The sequence below is a fragment of the Solanum lycopersicum genome, chromosome 2 (genome assembly GCF_036512215.1).
Source record: "Solanum lycopersicum chromosome 2, SLM_r2.1".
NCBI classification, from domain to species: domain Eukaryota; kingdom Viridiplantae; phylum Streptophyta; class Magnoliopsida; order Solanales; family Solanaceae; genus Solanum; species Solanum lycopersicum.
In genome coordinates this window covers 45,310,068-45,331,113 of record NC_090801.1, presented here as the reverse complement: position 1 = coordinate 45,331,113, position 21,046 = coordinate 45,310,068, and the positions used below count along the sequence as shown (strand labels likewise).

Here is a 21,046-nt window from a genome sequence, read left to right as displayed (position 1 = left end):
TTTTTTAATTTTATTATTTCTAATAAGAAAGTGTCAAATATACTTTTTGCTTTCATTTATTTGTATATTTTATTAGTATTTGATATGCTATCTAGGAAAAAAATTGTTGTTAATGAACTTGACAAATATAAACTTAACTTAGAGTTTTCCTCAGACGCCTAATTTTACATTAAGGTATCATTATAATTGCTTTTCATTTTGTTTAATTGGTTAAGATTTTAAATATTTATGTGTTAATTAGGGATTTAAGGTTTTTTCTGTTTAAGTTTTTAAAGGGTTTTAAAGTTATTTCTTCAACTTAAAGAGTGATGAATTCTTGCTAATCGTTGAAACACGTGAAACACCTAATATTAGTTGTTTTCTTTATAAAACCCCCCAAAAAAACTTGCACCAAATTCGAAGTTTATTTTTTGAGTTAAAATTTTATATTTTGTTAAGTCTAATAATATTTTTTGTTAATATATAATATATGTTGTTAGTTGTACATGCTAGGGATATCACAAGCGAATGATTTTTGTTTTTTTAAAAAGAGTATATATTGGGTTGGTTGTTATATCTTATTAATTATTGGGCATACGCGTTGTGCGTGTACCATATACGTCAATAAGTAAAAATCTTTATAAAGTTAAATAAATATTATTTTAAAATGTAATACCAACTTAGCCTCGGTGAATTCATCTTATTATTTTCTTCCTTAAAAATTAAGTATGAAATTATAATATTATATTATTAGATCGATCTTGTGTATAACTTTAAAGCAACGAACCAAGCCTTCCAAATATAATTTACAAAAAAACACAAAAATGTTGAATGAAATGAATTTGATTCATATCAGTATCATGTAATCAAACTTAGTCAATGCAGGACAATGTAGAAGTCATACTTGATATTTCTAACCTTATGAATTCATTTTCCACAAAATTCTTTTCAGTGTTCCTAAATAAAGGGAAGATGTCAAACTTGCGATACACTTTACTGTTACTCTCAGATCATAGCCTAATTTAAAAAAATATAAATGATCAAAATCTTATAAACAAACAATAGAAGGTGGGAAATGAGGAGAAAAGAAGGAACTTTACCATAGGAGAACGTAGAACTACTAGTGGAAGATGTCAAACTTGCGATACACTTTACTGTTACTCTCAGATCATAGCCTAATTTGAAAAAATATAAATGATAAAAATCTTATAAACAAACAATAAAAGGTTGGAAATGAGGAGAAAAGAAGGAACTTTACCATAGGAGAACGTAGAACTACTAGTGGAAGAACCCAAGATGACAAATTCGTATTTGGTAATGGTATATATTGATTTAGCTGCAACTCTTCATGTTCTTTAGTTTAAGATTAAAAGGGGGGAAACCTTAATTCATGTACTTACCTAAGAAAAAATATTCACCTAGGCCTAATTTTTGGGGTATGAGTTATGTCTAAGACCTAATTTAACATAATTTAATTATGTATTCGAAAAAGCTGGAAAAATTGAAATTAACAAAAATGTTATTAGTAGTTGATGATGATGATAAAAATATATATTTTATCACTTTTATTTTCTATATATTATATAAATATCGATAAGTTGGTATGTGTTTCTAATCTTAGATTTAGCTCTCTTTTATGCATGTGTATCTATTAATACTCTTGGATCCTCCTCTCTTTTACTTGAAGAACCTATACACTTTCTTATCTCTTAATCTATCTATACCCTACATCCTAATTCTTAAAGACGCGTCTTCCATTTCAATATAGGTAACTTACAATCCAAGCTCCCTGGTTGAAAAATAAAATTTCTTAACATGGAGAGAAGAACCACCCTAGCTAAATATAGGTAGAAAGGAGTGAAGCAGCTTAAACATTCATACCCTATTAACTAACTCTTCTTCTTATAGTTTGAAATAAATACACATTTTCTCCTAAATTAATAATTTAATATCAGACCTCAAATTAAATACACCTAGATACATGTATTTTTGCTCTCAGTTATATTTTGAAATACAAATAGGGAAAGAGGTAGGTGAGCGAGTCAGATCAGCCTTGCAAATACACTTAAATATATTATATCCAGAATAAATTACAACTAATTATGAACCCCATTTATCCGAAATGCATGTATATTTGGACCATAATTTTACATGAACGGTGCTTTCAAAAATACTCACGAAAAAAGCACATAATTAAATTCTTAACTAGTGAAATTTATGTTGTTTATGTTATTTAGGTTACTAATGCCGAAAGTAAAACTAATCAGATATTATAACGTTCAATAAATTTGTCCAATAAAATAAAGTAGAAAAATACAGTTAATTAACCTTTCTAAAGTGGTAAAATATTATAAAAATAAATTTACAATTAACACGTGTCACTTTTGATAAGTTCCCTTTTGGGAGCAATTTCCTAAGTTATAAAAATGAACTTCCGGTTAACACGTGTCTCTTTTGATCAGTTACCCACAGAAATGGAATATTCCTTCACATGTTTTGTACTTTTACACCCTCAAATTTTCTCTTTTATCTATAATATTCTAAATGGCCTAATGGTTTTTCCACACTGAAACTTTCATTGAGATTTGTCAAACCAATCTGAAGTCTATTGAATTTTTTCCTTTTGACTTTGTTGTGAAGGATTTGAAAACGCGGAAACCACTGGTGCAGGGTCAGACTAAAAATTGGTTTTATGAGTGGCCTATCCCACCTTCCCAAGCTCACATAACCACTACATCTATTCCTTTCACTACTTGGCATCAACGTCATGGTCATCTTCACTCTAGAGTTCTTAGGTTTATTTTAAATAAGTTCTTGTTACCGGAATGCTGAACTAAAGGTGCACAAGCTGAAATAATTGTGGTTGAGTTAGGCTTAACTAAGTTTGTTAGAAAGTAGTTAACAAAGTTAGTTATGTAGTTACACCTATTGCTAGAGAATCTTCTAGAAATTGTGCTGAAAAATTTGTATATATATCTTATATCATGTTACTTGTATTGTTCAGACGAAATAATAATAGTTGAGATTTCTTCTTCTTCCTTCTACATTATGTTTCTTCCTCTGGTTAAGAACTTAGGAAGTCTTCAACTATGGAAATCTAACATGGTATCAGAGCTCCGATCAGAGAGTTCAAATTAGTGTTATATTCAGATTCATAAGAGATCATGGAAGTGGAAGGTGCAGTTCCGGTAGTTTTAGCAGTTTCAGGCAGATCTATGATTGATCACACACATCCTCTGTATCTATATCCTAACGACACTCCAGGTAGCTCTCTTATTTCAATTCAACTTACTGCATCTGAGAATTACGCACTTTGGAGCAGATCTATGCGTTTAGGATTGTTGGGAAAAAACAAATTAGGCTTTGTAAATGGCAGACACACTAAAGATAAATTTGAAGAATCAATGTATGATCAGTGGGAGAAGGTGAATGCAGTGGTTTTATCTTGGATAATGAATTCTGTGAAGTCTGAATTACTGAGCAGCATTATATATGCTTTGAATGCTCATAAGGTCTGGCTAGATTTGCAGGAGAGATTTGATACAGTGAATGTTTCTAGAGTGTTCTATCTTCATAGAGAAATTGCTACACTTACACAAGATAGTCAATCTGTTTCTGACTATTTTTCTAAGATGAGAAATTTGTGGGATGAGTTTGATACACTCATGCCATGTCCTGGATGCAATTGCACTGAATCTCGCAGTTATGCTCAACATTATGGATATCAAAGACTTTTACAATTTCTCATGGGTCTTAACGAGACATATGCTCAATGTAGAAGTCAAATCCTAATGTTAACACCTCTTCCAATACTGAACAAGGCCTACTCATTAGTGATAAATCATGAAAGCCAAAGATCAATTGCAATGTCAACTCCAGTCGGTAAGATTTCTGAGGTGTTGGAAGGAGCTGCATTCTTCAGTAAAAAAGGAAATCAGTCATAACAATGGAATAGGTTTCAATTCTACCAGATCATTTCATGGAGGAGGTTCTAATTCAGGAGGTAATCATAATGGTAGAGTATCATCAGCAGGTGGAAGCAAACCACAAAAGAGAGAATCAGTAGTTTGTGAGTTTTGCAATTATAATGGACACACTAAGGAACAGTGTTACAAACTCATAGGATATCCATCTGACTGGCCTAAGAACAGAAGACAAGGATCATCTCAATTTGCTAATCAAGTAGGCAATTATTTTTCTTCTTGTTCTGCTGAGGTAGAGAACTCAAGTTCATATGATAGAACAAGTCAGGAAATAGTAGGAACTGTAGCACAATCACCTGTTCTTCCTTCATTTACTCCAGAACAGTATCAACAAATTCTTCACTTGTTGAACAAAATAAATTATGATTCATCCCCTACCATTCAAACTGCAAATGCAGGTACTCAAAGATCTACTTTAGTCAATGATGTATCTGTTAAGTGGATAATAGATACAGGAGCTTCAAATCATATGGCATCTAATTCTGAGATATTACATACATGTCATAAAATTTCTCATCATGCAGATAATTAAGTTCATCTTCCTACTAGACAGACAGTATCAGTAGCCTATACAGGAAGTTCAAAAATATTCAATGACAATTCTATCTCAAATGTGCTAGTTTTACCAGAGTGTAAGTTTAATCTGTTGTCAGTCTCAAGGTTAACAAGGGAATTAAAATGTTCTGTAGCATTTTTCCCTGACTTCTGTATATTTCAGGATCTCTCCAATGGCATGGTGAAGGGGATTGGTATAGAAGAACAGGGTTTGTACATCTTAAAGAGCAGTTCTGAGAAGTCTGCTATATATGGTTTTACAACTAGATCTGTTATCACTCAACATAAACCTTCTGAATCTAGCATTCTCTGGCACAGAAGGTTGGGTCATGCTCCAATGAATATTATCAGAGCTCATAAACAACTTCAACATCTACATCATTCTCATCATTTGTGTATTGTATGCCCTTTGGCTAAACATACTAAACTTCCTTTTCCTGTTAGTAGTACCTATTCTAAGTCTGTTTTTGAGTTATTGCATTGTGATATCTGGGGTCCTTATCGAATTCCTACTTACAATAGAAAAAGGTATTTTGTTACTTTAGTAGATGATCACAGCAGGTTTACCTGGTTGTTTCTATTCCAATTCAAGTCTGAAGTCATTGTTGTACTAAGAAACTTTCTGAATAGAATAAAGAATTTGTTTTCAACTGCTGAGAAAGTATTAAGGATTGATAATACGTATGAATTCTTTAATTCTGAATTTCAGTCATTGGTGTCTGATTTTGGCATACTACATCAAAGTTCTTGTGTCTACACTCCTCAACAAAATGGAGTTGTAGAAAGAAAACATAAAATAATTCTTGGTGTAGCAAGGTCTCTTAGGTTACAAGTTGCTTTACCTTTGAAATTTTGGGGTGAATGTGTTATGACTGCTATATATCTTATCAATACACTTCCTTCCAAGCTACTAAAATTCAAAACACCTTTTGAAATTTTACATAGTCATCCTCATTCTTTATCTTACCTTAGAGTTTTTGGATGTCTCACTTGTGCCTCATCTACACCATCATCTGATAAATTCAAGGTAAAAGTTGTTTCAGGGGTATTCATGGGCTATTCATCTACGCAAAAAAGTTATCAAATCTATGATCTTCATTCCAATATGTTTTATGTTAGCAGAAATGTAGTGTTTCAGGAGTCAGTGTTTCCTTTCATTCATGCAAAATCTTATGGTTCTCCTCTTTTTCCTGTACTTGATTTGTCTAACTTTGAGTCAAATACTTTTATTCAGTCCCCTACTCTCATTACTACTGAATCCAACCAACCTATAAATCCTCCTATTACTGAACCTATCTCACAGCTAATCTCAATGTCACTGAATCTGTTTAGCTGACCTCACTTCCTCGAACTTCTTTATCCTCTCCTGTTAATCTTAGAAAATCTACCAGGATAAGACATCCTCCTAAATGGATGATTGACTTTTTTTTTTCCTTCTTTTGCCAATCAATGTGCTTATCCTATTTCCTCCTTTGTCGCATACTCTAATATATCCAAGTCCTGTCATCATGCTTTGTCAGTTTACTCTTCTATTACAGAAGCTGGTTCTTTTCAACAGGCTTCCAAGGATCCAGACTGGGTTCATGCTATGAAATTGGAAATTGCAACTTTAGAATCCAATCAGACATGGTCTATTGTTGATCTTCCAAGTGGTAAAACACCTATTGATTGTAGATGGATATATAAAGTTAAGTACAAAGCTTCTGGAGAGGTGGAAAGATATAAAGCCAGGCTAGTTGCCAAGGGCTATAGTCAACAAGCTGGGACGGATTACTTTGAGACTTTTTCTCCAGTTGCAAAAATAGTGACTGTCAGATCTCTGATTGCTCTTGCAGCCTCTTCTTATTGGTGATTTACTAGAGGAAGTATATATGACTATTCCTGAAGGGTTTGCTAGACAGGGGGAGTCTCACAAGGTCTGTAAACTTCATAAGTCTTTATATGGGTTGAAACAAGCTCCAAGGCAGTGGAACAAAAAATTGACTGATGAGACAAAGTCATTATGATTATTCCTTGTTCATTAAAAGGACAGGAAAAGAGTTGGTGATAATTCTGGTATATGTGGATGATTTGATAGTAACTGGAAATAGTCAGACGTTGATAAACAAAGCAAGAGAAGATTTACAGCATAGTTTCAAGATGAAAGATCTTGGAGAACTTAAATTATTTTTGGGAATTGAAGTATCCAGATCAAATGAAGGAATTGTAATGTGTCAGAGAAAATATGCATTAGAATTGGTTGTTGAAACTGGAATGAGTGGAGCAAAACCAGCAAGTACACCATTTGAGATGAATCAAAAGTTAACTTCTACAGAATATGATAAACATGTATCAAGCAAAGCTGAAATTAGTGATGGAATATTGGAAAATCATGCATCATATCAAAGACTAGTGGGAAAAGTTCTGTATTTGACTATGACAAGACCTGATATTGCATTTGTAGTACAGGTCTTAAGCCAATATATGCATTTTCCAAAAGATCTCACATGGAAGCTGCTATAAGAGTAGTGAGATACATCAAGGGGACACCAGGAATGGGATTGTTGATGCCTGCTGGTACTACAAATCAACTTATGGCCTATTATGATTCAGACTGGGGAGCATGCATGGAAACAAGAAGGTCTGTCACAGGGTATTTAGTTAAGTTTGGTGGAGCAGTGATTTCCTAGAAATCTAAGAAGCAAGAAACTGTGTCAAGAAGTTCTGCTGAGGCAGAATTCAGAAGTATGGCAGCTTGCACTGTAGAACTTACTTGGTTGGTAGGATTGTTCAGTGACCTTGGAGTTCAAGTTCAACAACCTATAACCTTAAGATGTGATAGTAAGGGAGCTATTCAACTAGCTGCAAATCTCATATTTCATGAGAGAACCAAACATATTGACATTGATTGTCATTTTGTAAGAGAAAGGGTTAGCAAAGGGATGATTGAAATTGATCATGTGTCTACTGAAGAACAATTGGCAGATATACTTACTAAAGGACTAGGAAGAGCTCAACATGAATATTTGCTAAGCAAGATAGGCCTAAAAGATATATTCAAGCCATCGTCTTGAGGGGGAGTGTTGAACTAAAGGTGCAAGCTGATATAATTATGGTTGAGTTAGGATTAACTAAGTTTGTTAGAAAGTAGTTAACAAAGTTAGTTATGTAGTTACACCTATTGTTAGAGAATCTTCTAGAATGTGTGCTGAAAAATTTGTATATATATCTTATATCATGTAACTTGTATTGTTCACACGAGATAATAATAGTTGAGCTTTCTTCTTCTTCCTTCTACATTATGTTTCTTCCTCTGGTTAAGAACTTAGGATGTCTTCAACTATGGAAATCTAACTAAGTTTGTTTTCAAGAACGCAAAAAATTTTAGTGAAAAAACAAAAGGACAATATTTTAACGCTCAAATTGACGCCATTGTCAAATTTCTATACGCCTGGTAAGACTTACTACTGTCAGGCGGCTGCGCTTATCAGGCACGTAAAAATTTGAGTCTTCCCTTAAAATGAAAAAAAAAACGTTTTTTATGTTTCATTTTTTGCAAGTTACTTGTTTTCTATTACTCGAAATTTTAGTCAAATTAGTAAAATTATACTTAGCAAAAACATTTCATCTTTTGTTTGAGATTCACTCTCATTACAAGATAAAATATATGTTTATTAGAATACTTATCTTTCTAACTCTTATCGATATTTAAAGTTTATGAACTTATTATTTGTAAAATTATGTTATCAATTCATGTAATATTTGTCTCAATATGAAAATGATACTTTTAAAAGTTTGAATTTATAAAATCTTACCTAAAAAATTGGAATGAAACATTAGCTAGAAAAAACTACCAAACACACACACAAAAAAAATTGAAATAAAAAATAATCATATAAAGGGAGATGCAAGGCCATGGCAGGCTTGTAAGGGGGGCATAGTCCTTGCGCCTTGCCCCTTCCCCGCTACAACAACACGAAAAAATTAATTGATAATAATTTTTATAGTTAAAAATATAAAATAACCAATATATATTATTTAACTAGAATTAAAAAATAAATATTTTAATACCCATATTTTATCTTGTGATGATAGTGAATCTCAAACAAAAAATGGAAGTTTTTGTTACGTATAACTTTAATACTAGAATAAAATCTCTAAGAGTAATTAAAAAAAAAACAAGTCACTTGCAAAAATGAAAAGATTTTTTTAAAAGGGGAAGGCTCGAATTTCTATGCGCCTTATAAGACGCACCCGTCAAGGAGTTTAGTTTCAAAAAGAGAAGTCTTTGGGAAGAGGGATTAAGAATGTGATCAATTGCTTCGTCCTAGTTGACAATGATGTGCCTTACAAGGCGCATCGAAATTTGAGTCTTACTGTGTTCGACCTGATTTCAACGGCGTTAATTTGGGCGTTAATTGATCTTTTGGTTTTTAACTGAATTTTATTATCGTTTTGAAATGGCTAACAAATGTATTGAAATATCTATTAATCTTATAAAGGAAAGAGACATTAACCAAAGACAAGTAGATCATTCTTTTTGAAACACTAACACATATTGAATCAATATTAGCTCGGACTCCAGTATCCAGTATATTTAAGAAGGAAACATAAATTGAATAGTAGATCATCCACATGGCCGCTATGGATTAAGGTGATAATACATTTTTTATATGTTTTTGTGATCTTTGATTGAGAGCCAGTAAGATGAAAAAGAGTGTCGGGTCTCTTAAAAGAAGCAAATCTGAGTGGGAAGTGGTATTGGTAATGGTTGATATGAATGTCACTCATATTAGGATCAGAGCCAGATTCAAAATTTTAAATGGTGTCATGATATCATCTAAATAGGTTGTGTGCTCACTTGTGCAAAGATACCGACTCATGGTGGCGAAATCAATTATCTCCTATTGTATTCAGACCAGATTTTGGGTATTTCGACTAGTTTCATGGATATCTACCATCTCTCACCAGCAATGTGTATGAGGTCTGTAACGTTATTCATCAAAGTTAAGTAAGATTAATGATAAGAATCACCTAATTTTTTTTTTTGATTTCCACTATTGAGTTCTGATCCTGAAACCCGATTCTCATGCAATCACTAGGCCACCCTTCAAGAAAACTTTTAACCACTAATAAACCTGTTGTACTATAATTTGATCTATTCCAATAGACACAATGCTAAATGGCTTCCCTTACCCCTTTTCTTCTACTTCCACATTTTGTTTTATTTGACTTGCCTTGTGTTGCTTGTGGTTTATGCGTTTAATACCTCAGCAGTATGAACGTGGTAGACTTCGATGGACTTTAAATGTAACTTAAAGAGAATTGAGGGTTATTAAAAGTACTTTGGCAGAGTGTATAAAATAATATTTAATATAGTGCATTAATACTATAAATATTAATAATGTATGCATTAGTTATACTTGTATTAGTTATTCATAGATTATTTCTTATGTATTATTTGGTTTGATGTATTAAAAATAGTATGCATTGTATAAATATATTTATTTATAAAAGTATCCTTCACAATTATGGTGGATAAGATGTAAAAGTACTTATGAGGGTAATTGGGTCTTTAACCATATTAATGAATGTATTAAATCCATTGCATTACTAATACCTCAAAATTCGTGGTATTAGTAATACACTCCTCAATACACAATAGAGTGTATAACTAATGCGAACATTAGTTATACGTATACATAGTATAAAAAAATGCACCAAATAAGAAATTACTAATACATGTGAGGAATTTTAACATACAGCCACTCAAAAATAGTCTAATTACTATCCATAACTATAGTTTGATAATTATAATTCGTACCTACATGCTATAGGGAGGAGAGAGGCGAGTGAGACCGAGAAAAAGAGGAGAAAGGCGAGTGAGAGAGGGCGAAGAGTTGGAGAGAGGTGCATTATATATGTATATCGGTTAGATAATTGTATATTATACATGTGTATTTGTATATATGAAAGCGAGATTGGAAGAGGGAGGAGAGATGCAAGCGAGATTGAGAGAGAAAGGAGAGAGGCGAGCGAGATTGGGAGAGGGAGGAGAGAGGCGAGCGAGAGAGGGTAGAGAGTGGAAGAGAAGTAAATTATATATGTATATCGGTTAGATTATTGTATATTATACATATGTATTTGTATATATACAAGCGAGATTGAGAGGGGGAGGAGAGAAAGAAAAGAGTGGGAAATAGGTGAATTATATATGTATATCGGTTAGATAGTTGTAAATTATACACATGTATTTGTATATTCTGGTGAATTATACATATACAACGTGGTTAATTCTACAAACATTACTAATTATACAAATCTGAAGTCAGCCCACATAATTAATGTATAATGTTAATCGTGAGTGTTAATTATAACAAACTATAGCTAAGGGTGACAATTTCCACTCATATAAGTGAAATCAAACCATTTTACCCACATTAAATTAAATGAATCACTCATATTTTCTTTCATTTTCTTAAATAGGTTAATATGGTCTTCAACCTATTTAAATTCATATAAATATTAACAAAAAGGGGTTAACATGAAAATCCATATTCAACCCATATATGTGAAATGAATCAGAATTATTTTTTGTTTTTTGGAAAAAAAATTTAGGGTCGATTGGTGGAAGGTGGGGGTTGGGGGCTGGAGAGGGGGTAACTTTTTTTTCTTTTGAAAAATAGTTTTTTTTTATTTTTGAAAAACAAAAATAATTTAGGGGTAGGTTGGTTGAAGGGGGGGAGGGGAAGGTAGGCGGGTCGGGGTGCCCGGGGAGAAGGGGTAAACTTTTTTTTAAAATCAGATTTTTTTTTGTTTTTTTTAGGAAACAATATATTTTTAGGAGTTGGTTGGTGGAAGGGGGGTAGGGGTTGCGCTGGGGAGTGGGTCTGTTTTTATATTTTTTGAAATTATTTTTTTATTTCTTAGAAAATAAAAAAAATAGGGGTAGGTTGGTGGTAGGTGGGGGTGGGGGGACGCGGTGCCCGCGGCAGGGGTAATCTTTTTTTGTTTTTTGAAAAAATATTTTTTTAATTATTGGAAAACAAAAAAAAAATTGAGGGGTAGATTGGTGAAGGTGATGGGGGTAAATTATTTTTTTTGGTTGAAAAATAGTTTTTTTTTTAATTTTTGAAAAAGAAAAAAATTAGGGGTAGGTGGTGAAAGGTGGGGGGGGGGATGGGGTGTTTGTAGGGAGGGGTAAATCTTTTTTAAAACAAAAATAATGGGTTAAAACTATTTTGCTCAAACCATATTTGATAGGTATATAGCATTTTTTATAATAATATTCCCAAGTTATAGCATTAGAATTTGTATTTCAATGTATAACATTTAATATCTCAAGCTATAGCATATTAGTAAAAAATATAATATTAATTTTAAATTATTAAAAATATTTGTATTAAAAAAAATTAAAGAAAAAAAAATAGACAAAATATAAATGGAAAATGACATCCTTCATTAATTAAATTAAATATAATTATTAATTTGTTTTAGTTGATTAGCACGTTTTAAGGAATTTTAAAAAATATTCAGATTAGTTAGTTGTCTTAAATCTCTCCAATTAGTTTAAATGAGATTAAATTTTGATTTAATTCCTTAAAAAACTCTAAAAATTTGACATCAACGTACAAGCTGTTTTTTTCTCCCAATTTTCACGATTATTTCAGATTTGCAGAATATTTCAGTTCATTTTTTTAGTAATTGAATAAATTTTTGCATTGGAAACAAATTAATTTGTTGTGATGGAGAACATTTTGTCGATATTAATTAAACATGGTAGAAAGTGGAATTCATCAGGTTGATTTTAGTTATGATTTGTTGATTTTAATTATGAATTGTTGGTTTAATTATGATTTTTTGATTTTTAACACAGAGAACATTGTTCAATTTTTTTTTATTATTGTAAGATCTGAAATATAGATTGTATCTTTTTTTTTGTTGGACGAAACAGTGTTTTGGTATGTATACTGTATCTGAAAAACAGCACGTAAATGTATATGCGTTTGAGTTTTAATAAAATTGAATATTCATGTAATGCTTGATTTATGAAAAAAATAGAAAAAATGAATTTGATGGTACAATCTGTTTAGTAACTAGTCAAAAAGTAAGTAGATATAATATTGTGGACCGGTGAAGTATGAAAATTGTATTAATAATGTGTGAAACTTGTATTAATTGTGTATGAAGTTTTAGTTTTTGTTGAAATTAGAATATATGTTTCTGAATGAAATTTTTATGAAAACTGTATTATTTTTATTTAATTTAAGTAGTTTATATGTCATTAAATTGTATATTAAATGTGTATGAAGTGTGTATGAATTATTTTGCAATTATATTTATTATGTTGCACTGAATATTATTTTAATGTTGTGAAACAGGTAAATATATCGATTTCAGATGGAGGGCATCATATATGATGCATCTACTCTTTATAGTGATTTAGTTAATGCTATAATATCTCAACTTAATATATACCAAAATATAAATTCTATTGAGATAAAATTTATTGTTAGCGATATGTGTTCACCTATTAATATTCATAATGATGTTGGGGTATAGGTTTTTCTAGATCAAAAGAAAATGAATTTGGATTTTTTTACAAAATATACATTGTGCATCTCTTTGAAAGATTGTGAGATGTATAATGAAGGTCATGGAGATATTACTGATAGAAAAAACTTTGAGGTTAGTTTAACACATACTAACGTTGATTTATACTCCAACAATTCTATCCATTTGGTGGGAATGAATTTAGACGAAGTTTTCTATGAGAATAGTGGAGGAGATAATGATGTAATATGTGATCATTCCAACCTATTTGTAGCTGAGAATCAGATTTACAATAATAGGAAACACTTAAGGAGGTTATGAGGCATGTTGGATTTGTCGAAAAATTCAGTTTTCGTGTAGCGCGTTGTAATGCATCTAAGTAAGTGCACATCATTGTTTTAAGTTATATTTTTTTAATTTGATTTATTTTGCTGCATAAAATTTAAATGTATATTTTTTTATTTTTGAAACAATTATCACCTGAATTGTATTTCTGATACTTGTTCTCGGATGATAGCGCATCTACTTTGAATAAATCAAATTTATTCAAAGTTAGAAAGTATAATGCTCAACACACTTGTGTTGTTAGAGATAAAGTGTATGCAAGACGTCAGGGGATAATTGATGTAGTAGATGTCTTGATGATGGAGAAGTATATTGATCCATCTACTGTATACATTCTAAAGAATATAGCCGCTGATATGTTAAAATTGCATGACGTTTCGCTAACATACATACAGGCATGGAGAGCTAAAGAAAAAACAACAAAATTGATGCGCAGAGATCCACCCGAATCGTATGCCAAATAACCAGGTAATTTTGACATTTAATATGAATTTAAAGTTTTTTAAATGGTTCAAATGGAAAAAACGACCATATAGTAAGTTTTCATAATGAATTGAATTGTTCTGATTCTTTTATTTTTTATGTATAAATTTTGTATCCTTTTTGTATGTATCCTTGTTGTATAAAAAACAGTATACATCCTTTTTGTATCAACTAAGTGATTTTTGTGTATCCATTAAGTTATACATATGATGTTTTAAGTTTTCGCATTATATAATAAAAATTTCAGGTTATCTTTACATTTTGGAGCAAACATATCCTGGATCTATTTGAAAAATAAAAAGGAAAGAATATGATAAATTCTTATACGCATTTGTTGCATTAGAAGATTGTATTAGAGGTTGGGAGTATTATAGGCTAATTGTAGTTGTTGATGGGGCGGGATTAAAATGTTCATATGGTGGTACAATGTTAACTGCCAACACAATGGATTCGGGAGGTATTTTTTTATCCCATTTAATTTTTCGATTATAACATATAATAAAATATGTTATAAATTGTATTTCTAATTTATGTGATATTTTTTTAAAAAAATGAATCAGGTCATATACTATCGTTGGCGTATGCGGTAGTGGATTTCGAAAACGATGTTTCATGAACTTGGTTCTTTGAACAGTTTAAGGAAGCGTATGGAGTTATACAAGACATGTGTTTTATGTCGGATCAAAACAAAAACATATGAAAAGGGACTGCTACTGTATATCCTGAATCCGAACATTATGCCTGCATATGACATCTGTCAGTCAATGTGTTAAAGAATTTCAATAGAAATACTGAGATTTGAAGATTTTATTTTTTACATTGGCAAAGGCTTATACAAAACAAAAGTTTGAGACGATTATGGGAAGAATAGACCAGATCGATACGCGCATACAACCATACTTATTTGATATTAGTTATAGCAAATGGTCAAGAGCTTACTCGAATTGTAAGTGCACATGGACCATGAGTTCAAACATCGCCGAGTCATTGAATAATATTACCAGGTTAGCAAGGAGGTTACCGGTAATTTCACTTCTTGAATTTATGAGGGTAACAATTTAAAGATGGATTCACAAGCACAATGAGGAGGCTAATAACACAACATCTGATCTGACAGAAAAATATGATCTTTATCTACAGAAAAGTATTGCTTTGTCTTGCAATATGGAGATATGTGTTTTACTCTATTTAGTGGCATGCATATTAACAATATCACATTTAAACTTTTAATTAGGTGATACCTTCAACTATTGATCTGCATGCTGTAGCCGAAGGAGCAAAGAAATACATAGTAAACTTGAACACAAAAATGTATAGTTGCGGGAGATTTCAACATTATGAGATATCATGTGGTCATGTAATTGCAGTTCTCAGATACAGAAAGTTGCATAAAGCATATTTTTGTGCTGCTTTTTATAGCCTGAATAATTTCAGAGATTCTTATGCTATTCCTGTCGAGCCTATGCATGCGAGAGTACATGGTATATACCAAGTTATACTTCAGATCCTAAAATGATGTCACCCGGTCCAAAAAGATCAGCAGGAAGAACAAAATTTGAACTGTAGAAGGGGTTTGCTTATGTGAATTTAAGAGTCAAAAATCACATGCAATAGATGTTGTCAAGTTGGACACAATAAAAAGACATGTTCAAATTATCCTGTGCAATAAAAAAATGATTTCTTACTATTTCATCCGTTTTTATGCAGTTGTTATCATTGACATTTATAAATTTTGATTTCGTAAAAAATGTCCAAATACAAATAACAATAGAACACAATTTTTTTAAATGTGATATACAGTATACAATGTTCATACAGTATTCATAAAATGTTCATATATATTGCATAGTGCATGCAAAATTTATACAAAAGTCATACACATTTAATAAAGTACAAATATTCAGTGAAGCATACTGCCATTCGTTTCTCTTCTATATATATCAAAGTACAATATGACATTTGTAATTCATAAAATATTCATACATAAGAATAAATTAATTTTAACATATTTTGGTACATTAATTATTGTTAAATTATTTCATACAAATTTAATATGTATTTCATATAAAATAAAGTTTATACACATTATATACTAAAGTTAATATATTATGGCATATAAAGTTAAAGATATTTTATACAATATGCATTCATAGATATTACGTTATTTTACAATGATTAATATCGGGTATACATAATTCAGACAAAGTGCATACATAATATATTATGACATATAAGTTAAATATATTTCATGCAATGTGCATATATGGATGTTACATTATTGTACAATGAATAATATATGGCATACATAATTCATACAAGTTTATGTATAGGACAAATACATAAATAAATTTCTAAATTTGTTGGGTTTTTCCCCTCAGGTACCTCAAATATACTATTTTCCTATTGAATCATTGAACCATCCATAATTTGTTCCTTTTAAACAAACGTTGTTGGCTGACGTGGAATCAGATTTTGTGAGGGGTATTGATAGAGGGTACATATGTTGTTCCAGAATTCATTATTCCAATTGAAAGTAAAAATGTTCGAGAATACTTGTATTTTACTTCAAGTCATTTGAACATATTAGAGAACAACTGAGATTCACATAGTTTGTTTTCATTCCTTCAATCAAAATCATTACAATACAAACACAATTACAATAAAAAGTCTACCAAAATCAACCAACATTGTTTAAAAGTGTTTAAAAAGAAAAAATTGTGGGTGGTTCAATGATTCAATAGGAAAATGACGTAGTTGAGGTACCTGAGAGAAAAAACCCTACAAATTTAGCAATCTGTTTATGAGTTTAGCCTTGTGTATATAAATGTAGTAATTAATTTGTCCAAAATAATGGTAACATATATAATTTATATAAAACAATGTGTAATTCATATTAATAATAAAACACTGTAAAGTAACATAAATAGTTCAATAGTTCAAAAAAACATGTCATTCAAAATTATGTAAAGGGTGCAATGAAATTTTCTACTTTCTATTACGGGGTCTTGTAGTAGGATAGTTGGTGGTGTCTATAACTTATTCTTTTAGCGTCGAGGTCCACCGTACTTGTTGGAAACTATACCCGTAACTTCACTTTCGTTTATTGTGCTCTCTTCATTTTTTTTAATTTGGATAATGCCAAAGTAATGTGGCATACCCCAGACGATGATATGTTGAATCGATATCAATATCAGACATGTCCAAAACACCATTGCTGATATATTCGGCAAAAGAGATGTGTATAGACCACAACCGCTGTAAATAATGTGAAAATAAAAAAAATCATAATAACTATATAATGATGTAATTTTAAATGAAATGTATATAATATAGCAACTATACATACTTGGAATTGTCTTCTTGTTGAGGAACATCTGTCACATGCTTGATACTAAGAGGCTCGGATTGAGACTTGTGTTGATATTCCGAGAGATTGTTCGCATACAAATTAAGTCTTTTGCCATAAAAACCTGTGCTTGCCAGAAATAATGAAATCATGATTGCAAGCTTATAAACAGCTGCATGCATATTTTTGGTGTGAACAGATCCTCCACTCATCGAGTCGTATGCATGTAGATATATAAGTTTGATTGGGATTACAACAAGCAACCAATGGAATTTCTCGTTGATATTGACAGGAAAAATTACTTCGTTAACCTTATCCAAGCAATGTTAGCAAGAAGCTTAAATCCTCTGATGCACCGTCCAACATCGTGATCGGGGGCAATGCATCTCATTTTGCAATCTGACTGTCTCCATTGTTTCTCAATATATCACTCCACGTCATAAACCAACAGTAAACAGTACTGTATGAAGTTACTGTCTTGGAGTATTTTGCCTTCTTTCGAAGATAATACATAATTGTATTAATATTTTGTTACAAACAAAAAACATAAATAAAACACAATCAATACTGCATACACAAATTATTTAAAAAAAGTTATATACATGTTCCATACCCAATTCACACATAAATCAAACAAATAAAAATATGTATACATGTTACATGACCATTTCAGTGAATACATCGATGCATACATATATTGTATTATATTAATGAAATATATGTATAAAATATTTTACTGGATTATGTATATTAATAGTTGAATACATATGTCAATACATATACAATTCATACAATATTAAATTAAAACAATACATACCTCAATTAACATGGATTCTGATAAATACTAATTAACTGTATAAAATTTATTCAAGTGTTGTAAAATAATTATTCATTATTTAATCAAATTATGTCTTACCCCGTCTTCTCAAGGTCTGCCCGGTTGACTTATTATATGGGGAAAATCCTTTTATGCAATTTTTACAACGCCAAAGTCCATTTGAGGATGAAATGTATTTTTAGCCTTTGAATATGCTGTTTTCCTGTGAATATTACAAAAAAATTATATAAATTTTGAAATTATGAAATTAAATAAAATAAATTTATTTATAGACATTTATGCCTGCCACGCCTGTTTGAAACATCTTTGATAACCCATTGGTTGAACTCCTCGATTATGTCATCTGGAACAACAAGATCATTGTGATTTTGAAATGGAGTTTGATTGTGAAGAATGTAGGTACTCTCTTTGAACTGCTTTTGCCTTTCGACAGTCTAATATAAGGAGAAGATTCGTATTTGCCGGGATTCTTATGTCTTGGTTACATGTTCGGAGTAGTGGTAGTATTTAGAATTGGATCGAGTGCAATGATTTGTGTCATGGTAAAATCAGGATAAAAAGCATCTAACGTTGGTAATTTTGAAGTTGATGATACAGGTACGTCAGTATTGAAAAAACAACCGTTTGACTTTTGAGCTTCATGTACATAAGATAAAAATCGTTATGTAAAAATAAATTTTTAAATCAAAATAATTTTCTTAACAATGTGTATATCATACCACCTATGTTTGACATGTGGACGTGTTCGTCCATTAAAACAGATGGCATATAGATCTTTTTCAGATTGTACAGCATTATGAGTGGCATCGTCCAGATATTAATTTTCAGCCAACGCCAATATAATCTGATTTTTTTTTGTATGAATTAAATTAACATAATTCATACATGTATGAAAAGAGTGTTATCATGCATTTCTATAAAACTTTTATACATTGTTCATAACTATATAAAAAAAAAAAGCAATTTCATACACAATTGATGCCACAAATTAAACAATGTCTTTATATATATATATATATATATATGTAAGATATTTTCATTCACATTTAATACATAATTTATACATTATTCATATATATTTAAAAAACCACTTTCATACGTGATTAATACAATATGTATACATTATTCATACATATATGGAAAAACTGTAATACATAATTAATACAATCTATACATTATTCACACATATATATAAAAAAAAATGTGTTATTCATTTGAAAGGCATACGCTGGTAATAACTGTAAACACAAGTGACATAACAAATCAATACATACAATGATCATACAACATTCATACACATAAAATACATTGATTCATACCTGTTGTTGTGCATCTGCTATTGATTGACCTTTTGATAATCTAATCTCTTCAATTATCAGCTTAGTCAAGTTATCAACAAAAGTTTTGATTTCAACCATGTGCTTGTCAACCTTATCAGTGTATAAAAATTAAAATTAAAATTATAAAATAAATATAGAGTAATTATATCATTTCATCAAAATTAGATTGGAATTAATAGTGACTTTGAGATCTTTCAGCTCCGTCTTAACCTGTTCATTAAAAGTAATAAGTTTTGATATGTAAAGTGTAATATCTAAAAACAATTTTAATTGTGAATTTCTATTTCTACCTCTGCAATCTTATCTTTTAAATCTGCGTATCAACGCCATGATTTTTCGAGGTTCCTTGTCCTTCCGAATCATGGTGACTTGGAGATTGATTTAAAATGGTGTCATCCATGAAATTTAACTCTTCTTCAGTAAAAATTATATTTCTGATTTTATGTTGCATCAAAGAAAAATATGAAAATGTATAATAACTTATAATTACTTTAATAAAAACAATAAAAAAACTACCTAATTTTCATGTGTTCTGAAAATCGTTTCAAATCGTCAAAAAATATAACGTCATTCGTTGTCTTCCGGTTCAGGATACGCGGTGTTTGATCTGAAGCATGGATAGAAATTGTGTTTTCAAATGGATGACAACACTCATAAAACCATACCTGTAATACTACATGAAACTGGATGAACTTAAATGACGAAGGATATTTTTTCAACTTCTGACTGCATGCTTAAAATGTAAGTTAGAACACTCATTCGCCCATGAAAATGTGGCGTACTTTCCAGACGCAACTAAATCAAAATATAATTTAGGAATTGTTGTTTTTGAAGGGTCTGAAGCAGTCAGAAATGAAGAAATGTAATACAGAATTCCGATTTTTAAATGGTCATCCTCTTCCCAAAAGTTTTCCAATCTAAACTTGTGGTAAAAATTTGACTTGAGGACTTTGTCCTTTTTCTCAAAATTTTATGCAATAATCCTATTTAGAACAGAGGGATCAGAAACAAAACTAGAAATTGGTCCAAATTTCAAACCGATTATAGCTACAAATTCTTTTAATCCATACCTTAACTCTGTACAATTTATGTTTATGACAAACATATCATCTCTGTTATTTTCAGTTTCAAGCAGAAAAATATGGCGTAACAACTGATATTGAATTTTAATGTTGTGTAAATCATAAAAAAATTCAAAAGGTGTTTCCTGTAAAAATTGTAGGAACTTGTATTTGACCGAGGAAGGTCAATAGATCAGCAAACACATTCATGTTGATACATGAAGACAAATGTGTTTATACCTTCTTCTCCTCTAAAATTGGTAAAACTAAATTAGTACTTTTAACTTAATATATAATTTCATAAAAAAATCATAGATACACTGCTATATTAATGTACTTTCAATGCAATTCATACACAAGTCATACAAAATGAAACATCAGTTCATACATCTTTCATACAATATATAATTTCATATAAAAAATCATATATACACTGTTATACTAAAGAACAGTCAATACAATTCATACACAATTCGTACAAAATAAATACACAAGTTCATACATAATTCAAACATTAATACATATTAGCTTTTAAAAAAATTAAAAGTGGTCACATACAACATTGTAAATTCACTTCATACACG

At 30.6% G+C, this 21,046-nt stretch overlaps 1 protein-coding gene across 1 annotated transcript; it reads left to right on the top strand.

The window, feature by feature from the left end:
* The first annotated feature begins 3,143 nt into the window (after window positions 1-3,143).
* Window positions 3,144-7,570, top strand: LOC138342081 (uncharacterized). Its single transcript, XM_069294265.1, has 8 exons — window positions 3,144-3,861; window positions 3,935-4,434; window positions 4,681-4,838; window positions 5,640-5,709; window positions 6,076-6,365; window positions 6,545-6,867; window positions 6,966-7,137; window positions 7,219-7,570. The coding sequence occupies exons 1-8, from the start codon at window positions 3,144-3,146 to the stop codon at window positions 7,568-7,570; spliced, it is 2,583 nt and encodes an 860-aa protein (XP_069150366.1).
* The last annotated feature ends 13,476 nt before the right edge of the window (window positions 7,571-21,046 follow it).